General features: G+C 29.1%; 1 protein-coding gene and 1 pseudogene across 12 annotated transcripts in view; one reads left to right on the top strand and one right to left on the bottom strand.

The window, feature by feature from the left end:
- The window catches only part of LOC142327686 (uncharacterized), a 154484-nt gene that overhangs the window by 43916 nt on the left and 94127 nt on the right, over nt 1-16441 (bottom strand). For all 12 annotated transcript variants that reach the window (XM_075370933.1, XM_075370948.1, XM_075370941.1 and 9 more), the window contains 3 exons: nt 7711-7857; nt 5008-5145; nt 2873-3010 (listed from right to left, as the gene is read on the bottom strand). In XM_075370933.1, coding sequence (XP_075227048.1) covers nt 2873-3010; nt 5008-5145; nt 7711-7857 — 423 coding nt within the window. The remainder of the gene's footprint in view (nt 1-2872; nt 3011-5007; nt 5146-7710; nt 7858-16441) is intronic.
- LOC142318518 (uncharacterized) lies at nt 11259-12118 on the top strand (annotated as a pseudogene).

Below are 16441 nucleotides of genomic sequence, written 5' to 3'. Positions count from 1 at the left end.
GAATCATTAAACATAAATCTGAAGAACTATTACCAAACATATAGCAAATTACTAATGAATTAATTTTGAAGCTAGAACAAATTACTATCAGAGTAGTTAAAATATTGTAAATACTATAAATACATACAGGCAATAAAAATAAACAATGGGAACTAAGAAAAGGAGCCACTGTTATTTTTAACAAATAAATAAAGTTCCAATAAATACACTTTTCGCAAAGACAATATTAAATTTACTAAAGATATAGCAAATCATTTTAACAAACATTACACCATGTTCAGGGTGAAGATAGTGGATGAATTCTTCTCAACTACTCAATCTGATGACCTGAAAAATTGTAAAATTTTAATCTGAAATCTATTTATTTTTCACTCTAAATTGATAATAAAGAGATAATTAGTTGTATTTACAGTATTACAGAGGAATCATCTACTCGCACAGATTAAGATTAAGCAGAGTTTTGAAAGTTAATGTAATAACTTTATTTTACCACTAGCTTTTACCTGCGGTATCACTCGCGGTGAACCTTTAAACGAAATATGCGAGCAACTATGTCATGTCGATCAGTGGCTTTTTGCCTGGGCATTAGCTCTTTAGTTACTCCTAACATGAAGGATTAAAGGTAAATGTTACAAAGAGGTCAGGGCTTGCCGTAAGTTTGTACATAATCGAAAGCGTCTTGAGTGCATTCATGCATATAACGGGGACTGTTCACAAAAGTAGAAGGCAGAATAACCATCTTGCCTATGTCGTTAGGTCTAATATTACCATCTGCGCTAATCGCATCTTGTAGATGAATGTAATTTTCAGCTTGTAATTTCATCTGGTTTATAGAAATGTAACAAAGACGTTCGCTCTCTACTTTAATATACATATCTACCAAGAATTGATCAAAGAGTTGCCTTGACCGCGAAAGGAGATTGAAGTCGTGCTCTTGAAGCACCATGTGATACGCATAAAAATCCATGCAGCAAACTTTTTTATTGGGAACTGGCTGTCTTGTTGTTGCATTAATGACTGGAATATTGAAATGATATCCTGGCTCACCTTCACTGAAAATTAACGGGTACTGCAAAACATCATAAAATTTATGAGTAATGGCTACATGTTTCAGCGTATTATCATGTGCCTGTAACACTATGTCTTGTGGAGAGCATGGTCACCAGTAACCAAAACAGCAACTTAATTGATCATCAGGACATTATAACGCCTCTCATGTTCGCAACGTGGAGTCCGATCAGGATGAATGAACGCTATGTAATTATCTGGAGGCCAGTTTTCTATTGCACTTTTAAAAGTATTTACCAACAAATTGGGGCTGTGTAACATTCATTGAATTTTCAATACTGTATCTCTTTCGACTCCTTCAATATACTGACGACGGTTTAGTTGATTTTCTTCATCACCCATAAAATACACCTGCAAAAATTTATGCTATTCATTATCTGCTGGAAAAAGTGATCGAATTTGATGATACATCTGTCCTTGTACAGTAAAAGTTGGTGAGCATTCTTATCACTTTATCTACTCCAAAGGATGTCATTTGGAAGCAAGAGTTATACTTTCTGATTTTACTTAAAAATTGCTTCGACTCATCTGTAACACTTAAATATAGTTATCAAAGGCTCCTCTGGTTCGCCAAGTAACGGAAGCAAAACTTTACCTCTGGAACAGCACATTCCAGCAGTTTCATCTTTCCATTTCAAAGCATCGCAATGCTGACATTTTCTATTCATTGATCAAATACCAATTAAAGAATGCTTATGGTATTCAAGTGAAGGATAATATTGAAATCCCGAATTATTAAATACAGACCAACTATTATGCATGAGATTTTGACAGCGCGCGATTTGCATTTCTGCATGAACGATTCTTCTCGCCTGCGATTGTTCTGGAGTATTTCTCGCTTCTACAGCTGCCTGCTGTTCAGCTTGTATTTCTAAACGAATTTGAGTTTGAATTGGCGTTTTAGCTGCTCTTAAGGTAGCTTGGCGTTCAGCTTGCTCATCTAACCTTTCTTGTCTCTAAGAAGTTGTTTTACCAGCCCTGAAAGCACATTGTCGCCTCGCTTGCTGTTGTCGTCTTAGTTCTGCGTGAGCGGAAGATTCTTGAGTTTGAGCAGCTTTCGCCGCCCGGGCCTGTGATGAATCCCTGGACAGGTTAGATTTGTGCTTCCAAAGCATATTAAAAAAAAAAAAAAAACAGTAAAAAATAAAAAAGCGTTTGACGTAAAACAATAAACAGACACCTAAAGACAGTCGGTATTACAGTGTTGCATTGGCAGTTCATTTCATTTACTTACTGGAACGCCAGATGGCACTGAATTTGGTCAAATTTTTTGTTGGACGATCATGCCTACCAATATAAATTTTTTACCCTCCCAAAAAAATATTATTTTTTTACTAAAAAGTGTGTCCTATGATCGGTTGGCTAGTTTCTGCGTGAAAGCGTAACAAATAAACAAACTCACATTCACATTTATAATATTAGTAAGAATTGACACCGACACTTATTTAAATATTCAACCACAAAAACTATCCCTCATTCTTAAATTCTAAAAAAAAAAAAAATTTTTTAAATGTATGCATACTTCTAAATATAAGATTTGTTATATTTAAGTTTAATAATATTCTTAGTAATCAACTGGATTTAAGAAAACACAAAACCTACAAATTTCTGAATATGTCAAGAACTTGGACAATTCTTATTTTATGTTGGTGCAAGAAATAAGATGAAATGTTTTGCTTATTATAACTCAAAAACAAATCATTCTACATTTTAACAACTTTTTTCTTCATTTATACCAATAATGCATCTTTCATTATTATTTTAGACTAAAATTTAATTTACCTTATTAATAAAATTATTATACCTTATTATGTTGCTCATTTAGATTACAAACTATTTCCCTCTCCTTTTCCAGATCTTTCAGCAAAATTTTGTTTTCATCTTTATTGGAAACTATAATACTTTTCAATCTCTCTATTTCTTTTGTTTTATCATCAATTTCCTAAGTAAAAATGAAATAAATAATTAAGAAATATTAAAATTATTAGCATAAACTTTTACACAGATCATTAATCATCTTTGATAACATGGTATCAATATAATATAGTAATTTTGTTACATAGTGCATTTAGGTTTTTGTTTGTTGAACAGAATCCCCCCCCCCAAACCTTCCCTTACCATTATAAAATGTGACTACCTCTCAAAAAATTTGAATCATATTTTCAGCGATTAACTTGTTAAACCAGTTAACACAAAGAAGTATTGAAGGACAGTTTTTATTACACATGTTAAGTGAGACTTCTTTTTCCTAGTTTATCATTTTTTACCAACATATTTTAGTTTCATACAATATCTTCTTTTTAGAATAGGCCTAATAGTTTTATTATGGTAGCTAACGCATATTATAATCATCATACTTATCTACCCTGAGACAAGTCCTTACACCATGTCTATCTATATTTTTCTCTATTCTCAGCAAAACCTTAATTTCCTGAAATTTTGCATCTCCTTTTAAATCAACTGTGACTTTAATTTTTCCAGCTTTCTATTTTTTCCCCACAGTCAGTCCTTCCTCTCATAATTTGTCTCAGCTAGTTAGCTTGATAACCAGCTGATCATATTTTTTTTAAATCAGATTAAGCTTCTATTTTTTGTTAATTTCCTAATTACTTCATTTTCCAGTTCATTTGTCCATCTGTTCAAATGAATGTTAGGTTAAGTGAGCACATCTACTGTGAGTTGTCCAGTTATCTAATGATAATAGTTACTTTATTTTCACAGACAATAGGTGTAATGGGAAAATGCAGTACTGCTATACAAGACACATCAATCATACAAAAGAACAAATTCAGTTTGCTGTATAAAATTTTATGATTATATGTATGCAAGTTCAAAAAATAAAGAAAATTTATGTAAACTTTGATACAGAAAGTTAGAATGGAATAAGATGATTGTAAGGAAACAGAAGTCAATGGTTTGAAAGAAAAGGAAAATAAGATATGGCATCAATGAGTGGTAATACGTTCTAAAAATGAATAAATTAAATATGGTTAAAAAGTGTTTTGACTATACTTCAGATAAAGTTGAGACTTTGCAAAACTTAAATACTATAACAAATTGAAAGATTATATGCAACAAAAAATATAAGAACATGAAATCAGTGAATATGGGATTGAACGAGCTGGAATAGAATGCATGCAATGTGAAGATAGAAAATAAAACATTTCCCTGAAACAAGTAAAGACAACCGTTTGAATAATGCTAAAATAATAATTGAAGTCATTGAATATGGGATTGAACGAGCTGGAATAGAATGCATGCAATGTGAAGATAGAAAATAAAACATTTCCCTGAAACAAGTAAAGACAACCGTTTGAATAATGCTAAAATAATAATTGAAGTCATTGCAATCAAAGAAACTCAGCAACAAATTTAATTGGAACACTAAGTGTTTGGCTCTAATAAAGAATGTTCAAGAACAATCTGTTCAATTGTCTAACACAGCTGTCAGAGACCATTGGCAGAGAGAATATAGTAACTTTCCATAACACTTAGTACATATAGTACATATGTACTATAGTCAATATAGTACATATTGACTCTTTAGTTAATTTCAGAAACTTTGCAAAATGGGACAATTTACGTCTCTGAACATTTAATGCTACAGAATAAATAAAATCTTCTGAAAATAAAACATTCTGTAGGGACTACAGTTTCAGAAATACCTGATTGCAGGATGGAAAATATGGCTGTAAGAAGGAAGTCATAAAAGATTTTGTCCAGAAATGTGTTTATGACCAAGAAGTTATAAAAGAAGGAAGACATAAAAGACCAGCTATAGTTGGAAAGTGTAGGTTGTGGTATGTACTCTATTAATTACTACATACAAACTTTAAAAGACAGTGAACTAGATTTTGGTAACAATGCTGAATTGTTAAGTTTTTTAGTAAAAATCTTCATCAATTTATAGTTTTATTAAATGATATAAAATTAATATACCTTCTTATGTTGTTTCTCTAGATTATAAACTTTTTCCCACTGCTTTTCCAGATGTTTCTGCAAAATGTCGTTTTCATCTTTATTGGAAACTATAATACTTTTCAATCTCTCTATTTCTATTGTATTATCATCAATTTCCTAAGTAAAAATGAAATATAATTAACAAATGTCAAGGAAGAAAAATCAGAAATATTATTAGCATAAACTTTTACATAATCATTAATCACCTTTGATAACATGGTATCATCATAAATAATATAGTCATTTCGTTACATAGTGCATTTAGGTTTTTTGTTTGTGAACAGACTTCCCGCTCCAAACTTTTCCTTACCGTTATGAAATGTGTGAATACCTTTCAAAAAATTTCAATCATATTTTTCAACGATTAACTTGTTAAAGCAGTTTAACGCACAGAAGTATTGAAGGACAGTTTTTATTACACATGTAAGCAAGACATCTTTTTCCAACATATTTTAGTTTCATACAATATCTTCATTTTAGAATAGACCTAATATTTTTATTATGGTAGCTAAGGATTATTGTAATCATCATATACTTATCCGCCCTGAGACAAGTCCTTACACCATGTTTATCTATATTCTTCTCTATTCTCAGCTAAACCTTAATATTCTGATATTTTGCATTCATTTTAAGTCGTCTATGATTTTACTTTTATTCCAGATTCCTATTTTTTCCCTACAGTCAAGCCTTCCTCTCATAATTTGTCTCGGCCAGTTAGCTTGATAACTGGCTGATCAACTGATCTTGATAGCTTTTGAATCAGACTAAGCTTCTGTTTTTGTTAATTTCCTAATTACTTCATTTTCCAGTCCTCCAACTGTTCAAGTGAATTTCCCATAAAAATTGAAAAATCCTGTTTATATTCAATTTACCCTCGTATCTCGCATATGCATTGATTCAATAAAAATATGCTCAAAATCGACGTATTGAATGTCGCAAAGAGTTGTAGAGTCAACAAGTAAACAGCTACTAGTTCACTGTAGTTGTTTTAGCAGTTTTACATTGCAGTATCAGTAGGTTAAATTGCTAATTATAATCAATTTCATTCGTTTAGCTAAATATATTGAAAAATAAATACAGTGATGATTCATGTTTTCAGAATTTTCTCTCACACATAAATATATGTTTATAAGTGGGCAGATATGATTCTGTGAATAAATAGTCTGATGATTCTAATTCAGTTACAATCTTTTGAATTGTTCTAAAGATTGTATCTTGAATTACCAGCTATGTCAGGATGCTTTACTTTCTGATTTTATTTTTTAATGCTTTTAACATAATAAACTATTAACAATTTAAGAGAAAAACTTAACTATTGTAACATAAAATAAAACAAAACAAAAAAAATATAACAAAGATTTAAAAAACCTTTATAAGATGAATATTGGATAAGAAAGTAATGGTAATGTTAACAATGAATAATTAAATTTTACATATGGTATTTTACTATAATTTTTAGGTAACAATTACAGTATTCTATCAATTTTTTTGACTTATGTCAAAAAGATATATAAATATCTTTTATGTTAAAGATATAATATTTTAAATATAAACTAAAAATATGTAAAAATTTTAATTATTATTATAAGTAATTGAATTTATCACTGAATAGTTAAAAAACCAATTTCACAACAGATAAAAGAAGTTAGTTCTTAAAAGCAATTAATTGAAAACTCTGTCACTTTAAAAATGACTTTTGTATGATCTGATGCCAAGAATTTCAAGATATTTTTCTATTGCATATATTTTTCTTTAGTTTTTGTATCAATGAAACTAAAAAAATTAATGTAAAATTATACCACAATATTGAAAATATTTTGAATGTATTTTTCGGGAATTTTAGACTACCAAAAATCTATTAAAGAACGGAAAATATTTGTTTTGTTTTTATTTTTTTCTGAAAAATAACAATTATACTAACTTTTCCTGAAAAAGCAAAAGTTAGTATAATTATGTAGTATGACAAGACTCAAGTCTTTTTTAATTTTTTCTTATTTTAATTCCCCTTACTATTCTAATTAATATTTTTTTTTTATCTATAATGATTTTTGATTTATGATAGTACTACATTATTAATATTTTTTTTTTTTTAAACGTGATAACACAATAATGTTCGTTGGCTATTAAAATAATAATGAATTATATTGATAAACACATTTTGCCTAGTAGACCAAATATTAAAATAGTTTAGCTAATTTAGGAAAAGTGTTATCAGTGCGTTACACAAAAGTATTATTAAAAGTAGAAAATTTTTTCACAGTTTTAATGAAACACATAGTGTTGTTATGACATGTGATGTGATATGACATGTGACATGATGACTTACTCCATGTATCCCACAAATGCTCTTGTATTAGCACTATTTTCAAAGTGATAGAACAGCAAGCATGTTCACAAATAATAAACAACTTAAATATGCAATCCCCATTTGATTTCATTGTTACTTAATCAAAAAACACTGCTTGAAAGAACAAACAACCAACAATCCAACCCCCTCCCACCATTGACAACAAACACATGGCAATACTGGTAGAAAATTTTCATTCTCTACAGCCAGTGTACTATTCAGTTATAAAGTGAATTTATAAAAGCAATACAAAAAAACTGAATTACTTTACATTATCTTATTTACAACAAAAAATCATTCACTCAACCTTTATGAGAAAAAATGTCTAAAAATACCTGCTCCTGTTGTTGTAGTTGTTGATTAAGGAAAACAATTTTCTCTTCAGTTGCTCCAAGTTTATCTGATGCAATTTCATATTCAGTTTCTATATTAGCCAAGGCATTCACTTTTTCCATAATTTCATTATTTAAACGATCAATTTCCTAAACATGTACAGTAATAATAACAAATTAACAAAAATACCGTTTTTATGTTGTGAGCACCATTTTGTAGTGAACTAATAACTTGATTAAAACAATTACAGTTAATTTTCTAAGATAAAAATATTTAATCTTAATAGAAATCAACCAACATTCATACAACTGGCAAGATTTTCAGGAAGTTGCTTTTAAAAGAACAAAAAAATAAACACGTAATATTTAATAACAACAATAGGTAGCTTTTTCTACATTATTAATTGGAACGTTTTAAAATTTCTGTAAATAATCTTTACATAAAGGTAAGAGATTAGTATTCACTGTATCTTTCTCTTTGTTGTAAATTTTTGATAAATTAATTTTGATTTACATAAAACTTTTTATGTTTATGGATTTTTTTTTTTTTATTACATAAATTTTGGGTCATCGACTGCTACGGCCAATTTTATCAACATTGGATGTAAAAGCTACATCTTATATATTGTTTGGAACTCATAAAATTCTTATTTAAGAGTGGTTAGCCCTTGTGTTACTTTAACTTAGCTTACTTTACATCCTAAGATTGCACTCTGAGATGTCTCAGGTGTTATGGAACAATGAGATTCTGAAATGGGATCGTTTACCATCTTGCCTAGGACTGGTATATAAGCATGTGTTTGCTGATAATAATATCATTCAAATATTAAAAGTACTGATTACGATAATAATTGCATTTTAAAGAAAGAATCAATTTACAATGGTTTAACATTTTTATTTTTAGCATTTTAAATTATATTTTTTGTAACACAATTTCCTTTTTTTGTTATACAAATAACATATTCAGTTAGCTCATTGTAAAAGTTAATGAATTTATAAATATCTCTTTGAATTAATTAATTAATTAAGAGATGGGAGACAAAAAAGGCAGAGCATTTAATGATAAACTAACATTACGTCTAAACCACTGACATTATTTTATTTACAATTTTCTTGCAATCACTTTTCTATTTAAACTAAATTATTCAAACAGAAAGTATTATCACAATGGAAAATAAAATTACAGACATTCTCATCAGCACCTGTAATCAAGCATTTAGGCTGTAGTTTCTTAAAAGGAAATAATTTAATCCTTATTTTATTTTTCACACATAAACCTCACAGACACTACAAACATCCAGAATATTTAAAAAATATATTTTTACTCTTGAAAATATTACATTTAGTAAAACATCACAAGAATGTACTTCCAGTTTTTGTGTTACTTCTACATTTATTTTCAATAAAATTTCATTCAATCATAGTGGAAAAAATGCATTCCCAATACACTTTTAAAATATGTATTGTTAAAAGAAAAAATACTGCACATTCAGACTCAAGGAGCACGAACTGAAATTATTTCTGTGTTTGCTGTGTGAAGGGTGTTATGTCCAAAATCAGATTATTAGAGTTACCATCAAAGGCATATGTAAAAATGCATGGGCTATATTTGTGTATAGAGTTAAATCCAATTCCATTCTGGAGTTGAGATATTCATTTATGAAACCTTGGTATATCTGAAAAACATTTGATTGTGTCAGTGTAAAAGGCGATTATATAAAAAGTATTTATAGTAAAATAATCATAATCAAAAACATTGGGCAACAACAAGAGTTTGTTACAGTCCTAATAATAGAAGCTAACTTTCTGAAGTGACCATATTTTGCATTTGGTGGAAAGTTAACTTAACCAACTATGGTTATTCATTATAAATAATAAATCAATTAAGTGCTTCTCCCTTTCATTTTTAACAATGTCTTCTAGTTTACATGTAGAAATTAGAAAGAAAAAAGAAATAAATTGTTAAAATTTCAATTTGGATACCAGTACTGGTCTCATATTAGCCATATACTAACAAAGTATCTAATTATAAAAAGTTTCTGTGTCTTCAAATACGCATGTAATAATGTTACAATGGTGTATGAAAATTAATAACAGGTTTGAAATTATTATCACACCTTGTATTAAAACCGTACAAAAATACTGAAATATAATATCTTTTTTATTTGACGTGCCGTTGTAACTAATGAACAATCTAGGTTGAGAATAGTTTATTTAACTTAAGTTTGGTTTATAAACCCAAGTACTGGCTTTAGTCTATCTGGTTAAATGAAATAACAGATTATGTACAATTACTAATAAATCATATATTTCCAATTTAATAATATAAAAAAACTGTAAAAATGTCAAATTATATTGTGACTGGGTTTTTATAGGTACAAGTTCAGCATAATCTGTTCAACTAAATTTCATGGATATCCTGAATTCTTATGATTCTGACAAAAATGCTAATTATTGTTATGATTGATCTGCCGCCAGTGAATTTGCTGCAATCAGAAGAAGATAACCTGCATCCAAAAAAGCATAAAAAAGGTAAGAAGGATAAGACAACAGTAGCTTATGAAAGAACCACACGTGAATTTACTCATCAAAATTAAATGTCCGAAGAAGGAAACGTAAATGAAGGTGTTGACCAATCAATCATGAAACAAAAAACAAAGAAATTCTAACCAACAGGGGAACTATAAGGAAAAGAGATTTATTTACAAGGAGAAAATAGGAAAGCTCGGACAGAAAGAAAACAACTGAGAAACAGGGGACAAGAATACAAAAAAAAGGGGTTCAAGTATAAAATTGAGGAAGTCTGAAGCTCTTGGACCATGTAGGAACAAGTGTTCAGAGAAAATACCAGATAATGTAGGTGAAAAGCTATCTGAGGAATATTGGGCAATGGGTAATTATAACAGGTGTTCATACATTACATCATTATTAAAATTAGATGAGCCGAAGAGAAGAGTTGGGCCAGAAAACAAAAATAGTCATTTATGTTAGTATAAAATATAATACTAAAATTCAGAGAACAAAAGTTTTAGTTTGCAAAAGATGCTTTGTGAAAATATTTGGAGAGCCGAAAAATGGTTGAAAATGTCACACAAAAAAAAAAGATCTAATTGTGGAATAATAATTTGATTAGAGGAATAAGTTTTCAAAAACTTGTATACCACATCTCACAAAAGCACAGGAATTTCTTACCAAAATTCCAGCATACGAAAGCGATTATTCGCAAAGGGATTGTGGAAAAATGTTTGTTTCTCCTCATTTAACAGTAACAGGACTTTATGAAAAGAGTACAAAAGAAATCTTTGTGGCAGCAATTCAATCCCTATTTTTTATCATAATTTCTGTGATGTTTCACAGATTAAATCTAAAAATAAAAAAAAAACCAAAAGTAGATACATATAGATTTTCAAATAAAAAATTTCCTCTGGAGAAGACAAGGAAAAGACTGTAAAAGAACTTAAAGATCACCACGATAATGCAAAGTATGCTTATGATTCAAAAACATATGATAAACAAAATTCATAAACTGATCAAAAAATTAAAACATCACTTTTGATACACAACAATGCCTTCCAACTCCCTTTATACACAATTTAGTGGTTTTTATAAACGCCAACTATGGACTTTTAACCTAATACTCCATGACTGTGATGATGGTAAAACATATTGTTTTTTTTTATGGTATGAAGGTCTATTGGAAGAGGTACCAATGAAATTGACTTGTTTCTATAAATTTATTTTTTGTTTCATTTCATGAAACAAGAAGTGAAGTCTCTAATCATGTATTCAGATATATATTCATGTATTCAGCTATGTGTATTGTAGTGTTACAATACTCACCATTTTTAGAAATATATCATAGATTTTTGGTTTTTGGTCACACTCACATGGAAGTATGATACTTCGCATGGACTGATTGAAAAGAATAAAAATCATTTCAGTGAAAACATCCACTATCCACATGATTGGGCTCAACTGATTCAACAAACTGGAAAAAAAAACCCTTTTATAGTCTGAGAAATGACCCAAGAAAATTTCTTTGATTTTTGCAATGTTCCTGAAAGGTGAACTTCAGTCATGCAAGGAAGATATCTTAAGAAATTCTTTCAGTTGGAGAGAAGTTCAATGGCTCCAGTACAAAAAAGAAGAGCCTGGATTGATTTACTTCAAGACACCTCTTTATCCTTATCAACTATTCCAATGTATAACTTTTAAAAGAAGAGAAATGAAAAATTTTAGTAATATGACACCAAAGTTACATTACACAGAACCAAACCTTCTACCAGAAAAGAAGAAAGCTGATTTACTTGATCTTCTCCCATTTATCTTTCCTGTTTTCCATTTGTTCTACAAAGACCTAAGGACTTCTCAAAAAGCAATAGATATTCTCAACCAGAGGATTCGATCTTAGTAGAGGATGAAAATTCAGACAAAATGAATGTAGAAAGGAAAAAGCAAAGAACTAAAAAGGGGAAAGAAAGAGTGAAAATTAGAAAAGAAGCAAATAATGACAGCAAGCCAGAATCCAAAATCCAAAAGAAACAAAAAAAGTCATTAAAAAAAAATAGAAATAAACTGTAATATTTTTTCATGAAGTATTAAGATTGTATGATTTTTTTAGCATTCATATTACTAAAACTTTTTAATTAAAAAAAATATCAATAAATTTTTTTTCAATTATTTCACCTATTTAAGGTGAAGTAAATATTATTAACGGTATTTGTATTTAACAAAGTCATGTGTGTGAAAGTTGTTAAGTCCAATAAAATTTTTTCCAATTATTTTTTATACTTAAATTATTGAGTTTAAAAATTTTAAAAACTTTTTTCATGAAATTTGATATATTTGTAACAATATACAAATTATTTTTAAATAATGAAACATGTACATAAAATAATTTTGAAAATATCAAGAAACTGATCTTAAAGTCAATGCAAATTTTTGAATCCACTTTTCTCAAAAGTATTATTTTTAACTAAATACTCTTTACGCAGCAAGCACAGATATAGATAGTGCAACAGTTAGATAATGTAACTGATACCAATATCTTTATTTAATAACTTTCAATAACTTTATTTATAACAAAATAAAGTTATATATTTTCAAAGTAATACTCTCTGAATCCACACATTGCTTACAACTTTTGCATAAGTTTTGGAAAATATTTCTACAATGCCTCTTGTATTGCTTTCCACTGGTTTATCACTGGACTCTGGATGCCTTGTGTCATCCCACATTGCATTCCTTTTTATATTTCTTTCGATTTCAGGGAATCTGAAGAGGAAGAGGGGTTTTCTATAACCGTAATTACCTATGATTGCAGTCAAAAAATAGCTGATGTTTCCAGCAGATAGATGTAAAACTAATCCTTGAAATGAAACATTTTTGGTCTTGAGAAATTTAAACCTTCATTCACTGTAATGTCTCTTCATAACATATTTTCATGAATGTAGTTCCTTGAGAAATAATTCACAATTCCTTTCATATTAAAAAAGGCAATGATGATTTTTATTCATGATCTTTCCAAGGAAACGTTTTCAGTCAGGAAGGGAATGGTAAACACTATTCTGAACTCTGCTGTTTTGTCTTCGATATAAATATTGAATGAAAAAGTGTTGAAACATAGTCAACAGACAATCAAACTGAAACAACAATAAATTCTACTTTTTTATTGCACAAAACTCAACAGATCAAGTACTAAACAAGAAAAAATTTTTTTCTAACCATATTTTCTTTCAAATTACGCTACACATTCCTTATTACTCCCGACTGTTTTGGCAAACAACCTTGTTGAATTTGATCATCTTCATACACAATTTTTCTCATCTTTTTGACAGATGGTCAAATAGAAATTGGAGACCAGTTTGAGTTATCTAATGAATCATGTCCTTCCCCAAAAACATGAAAATAACTCAACTTTATAATCAAGAATAACATTCATCATCACATTCAATTATAAAATCATTAACATTTCCGCAGCACTCTCTCTTAAAATAAAATAAATTTTGATTACTGCACTTTACTGAAAAAGAAAAATTGCCAAATAACTGAAACTTTAAAATGGAACAAACTACTCTATGATTCCAAGTGACTGTACCTTTGAGAAAGTAAACATTCTGTTTGTGTGATGAATTATCAAGGTGGAAAGACTAATTCCATAACAGTTATTCTAAATAATTTTGGAAAATTTTATTTATTACAATTTTTTTTTTAAATTTAGTTAGCACATTATTTTATTTTATCAACCCATGCAGTACTACTATTTTTGTCCACAGTGAACAAGATTGCCAATTCATCACTCAGTAAATGGGAAGAAAGGGCTTACAATAAAACACATCCACATAATAAACAAACACTATAAAGGAATACACCTGTGTGAATAATAAAAAGACAGGGATGTGAACTTACTGGAGTAAGCAAAACATTTAGTGGCCTGAACCAGACATTTGCTGAAGACTGATTTTTAATCCTGATAACATTTTTAAAAACTCCAAACTCAGCTGGACAAAGAAGGCTATTCCCATTGATTGAAAAATTAACCAACCTGCCCTAATTCATTCTTATCAACACCCTTCTGCTGCTATATGTAAATTGCCTTTGTTCTTTTATAATTATTATGAAGCTTTATAATTACAGAAATAGAATCATCAATTATATTTTTTGTTGTGATTCTTATGATGAAAATTATATCAAAAATATAAATTTATATAATGGTTTCCCATATAGACTAATTGGTTGATTTTCCTCTTTATATTTACAGTTTAATTATAATTCTTTTAATTTCATCCTCTTTTAAAGATTTTTAGAAAAAAGGTCATTTTGGATGCTCATCGCTGATAAGCCTCTAATGCATCTTTTTATGGATTACTGCATCTATCTTCCTTGTATGTATACAATGTGATTTCTGAAGTTGTAATACCAAAATAAATTATAAATATATTAATTTGACACTGATATTCTTGTCACAAGATATGAAGTAAAGGTTTAGAATTTTCACACAGGAACCGTCCAGAACAGTTTTTATAAAATCATGATCAAATTCACAGCATCAATTTAAGTTCCTTTTTACTAGTATAATTTCAATATAGTATTTAATACCATCTCCAGATGCATTGCACAATCCAATATTTACAGTGCATGATTTTTAAAGAGCTAAGTTTATATAAACATAGGTCTGGAAATGTTTTGTTTTCAAGACCCAGAAAATGAAAGATTTCACCCAGATTTCTTCTTTTATGTCAAGTAGTGCTATAATAAAACCCTACAGAGATAATTATTGCACATAAGTAGGGTTGAATATGCAATCTTTGATAAAAAAAATGGGTTCTAGTATCTGCAATAGTTTTTGGAAATAGTGTTGTAAAAAAAAAATGGAGACAAAAGCACACACACTTTTTAGATCTGGTGTAAGCTTAATTTTTTTTGATTATCAAACATCGAGAAAAGCTTCAGAACAGATTTTGTAGAATTTAATTTAACTAATGTAATTTAAGTAATAAAATAAACTAAAACTTTTAACATCAATTTTTACTGAAAACCAAAAAATGTTCACAGTGTAGCACTAAAAAATGATGAGTTAAGTGTGTAGGCCTATATCTAAAAATAATTTCACAAAATCAAATTATTTATTAAATTATTTTTTCTTGCCCATATGTTCCTGGACTTTTTAATATGCTAATTAATCCTATTCTTGGCTATTCTTTGTAATCAAATGCTTCTTCTGTACCTACAAAACATGCACTCATTACTTTAACTTCTATTATGTACCTGTCATACCATTAGTTTTTAATAATTAACTCAATCACATTTTTTCCACTGTCGTAAGTGTTACTGTTGTCTAAAATAAATTATTTGATCCATTCATATACTACTCTCTTTTGTTCAGAATTTGTGAAACTGATATCTTGAATTTAATTCACATTATATAGTTGATTTTTCTAAATAATATGCTGTATAGTAAGGTAGCATAAGCTCTCTTACTAGACAAGATTCGCATTTGGGCTACACTCCATTAACAATCTGCATCCTCTTCCTTAGATACCAGTAACTACCTTCATCTTAAACAATAGTTTGTTGCGAATCTGACTAGACAGCCTACTGCTGCATTTTCACTCTTCCTCTCTCTACTATTCAACAGTATTTTAAAGTGATCAATAAGCAAATTCATCTCACCTAATTCTCCACAGTTTTAATCTTATTAGTAGTCTATTTTCTATAATAATGGAATAAAAATGAGGCATCATAATAATTACACTGATATTTTACTTTAAAATTGACAAATGTGGTGGAAAAGCAATTATAAGCTGTGTAAATGAACTAAGAAATGACTGAGTGTAATTTTAAAACATGTGAATTGGCTAATAAATTCAGCATCAAAAGTACTCAATTAAAGACCATCCATCCAGGGTTTTATGGAATGCTTTGCGAGATATAATTATCTTTCATTGATAAGGTACAGAAATAGGAGGCGATTTTATTTAAAGTCGCTTTTATTACTGACTTTATTTATCAGTCAGTAGTTCCATAAAGACCAGATACCATGAAGTGCCAACATACAATGACAAATGGAACCTGATAACAACTTCAATGGTATCTGTCCAGGGAAAAAGGGAGGAGGAGAATCCGAAGAGTCATACAGAAGATCAGGGTAGTTTCTGTCTTGTCTAGGACTAATCCTATCCTTACACCGTATTGAAATTAATTGTCAGAAATTAATACAAAAAATGACATATCT

Source organism: Lycorma delicatula, chromosome 1 (genome assembly GCF_047948215.1).
Source record: "Lycorma delicatula isolate Av1 chromosome 1, ASM4794821v1, whole genome shotgun sequence".
Taxonomy (NCBI): domain Eukaryota; kingdom Metazoa; phylum Arthropoda; class Insecta; order Hemiptera; family Fulgoridae; genus Lycorma; species Lycorma delicatula.
The sequence above is the reverse complement of the archived record's forward strand: the minus strand, read 5'-3'. Positions and strand labels throughout refer to the sequence as shown.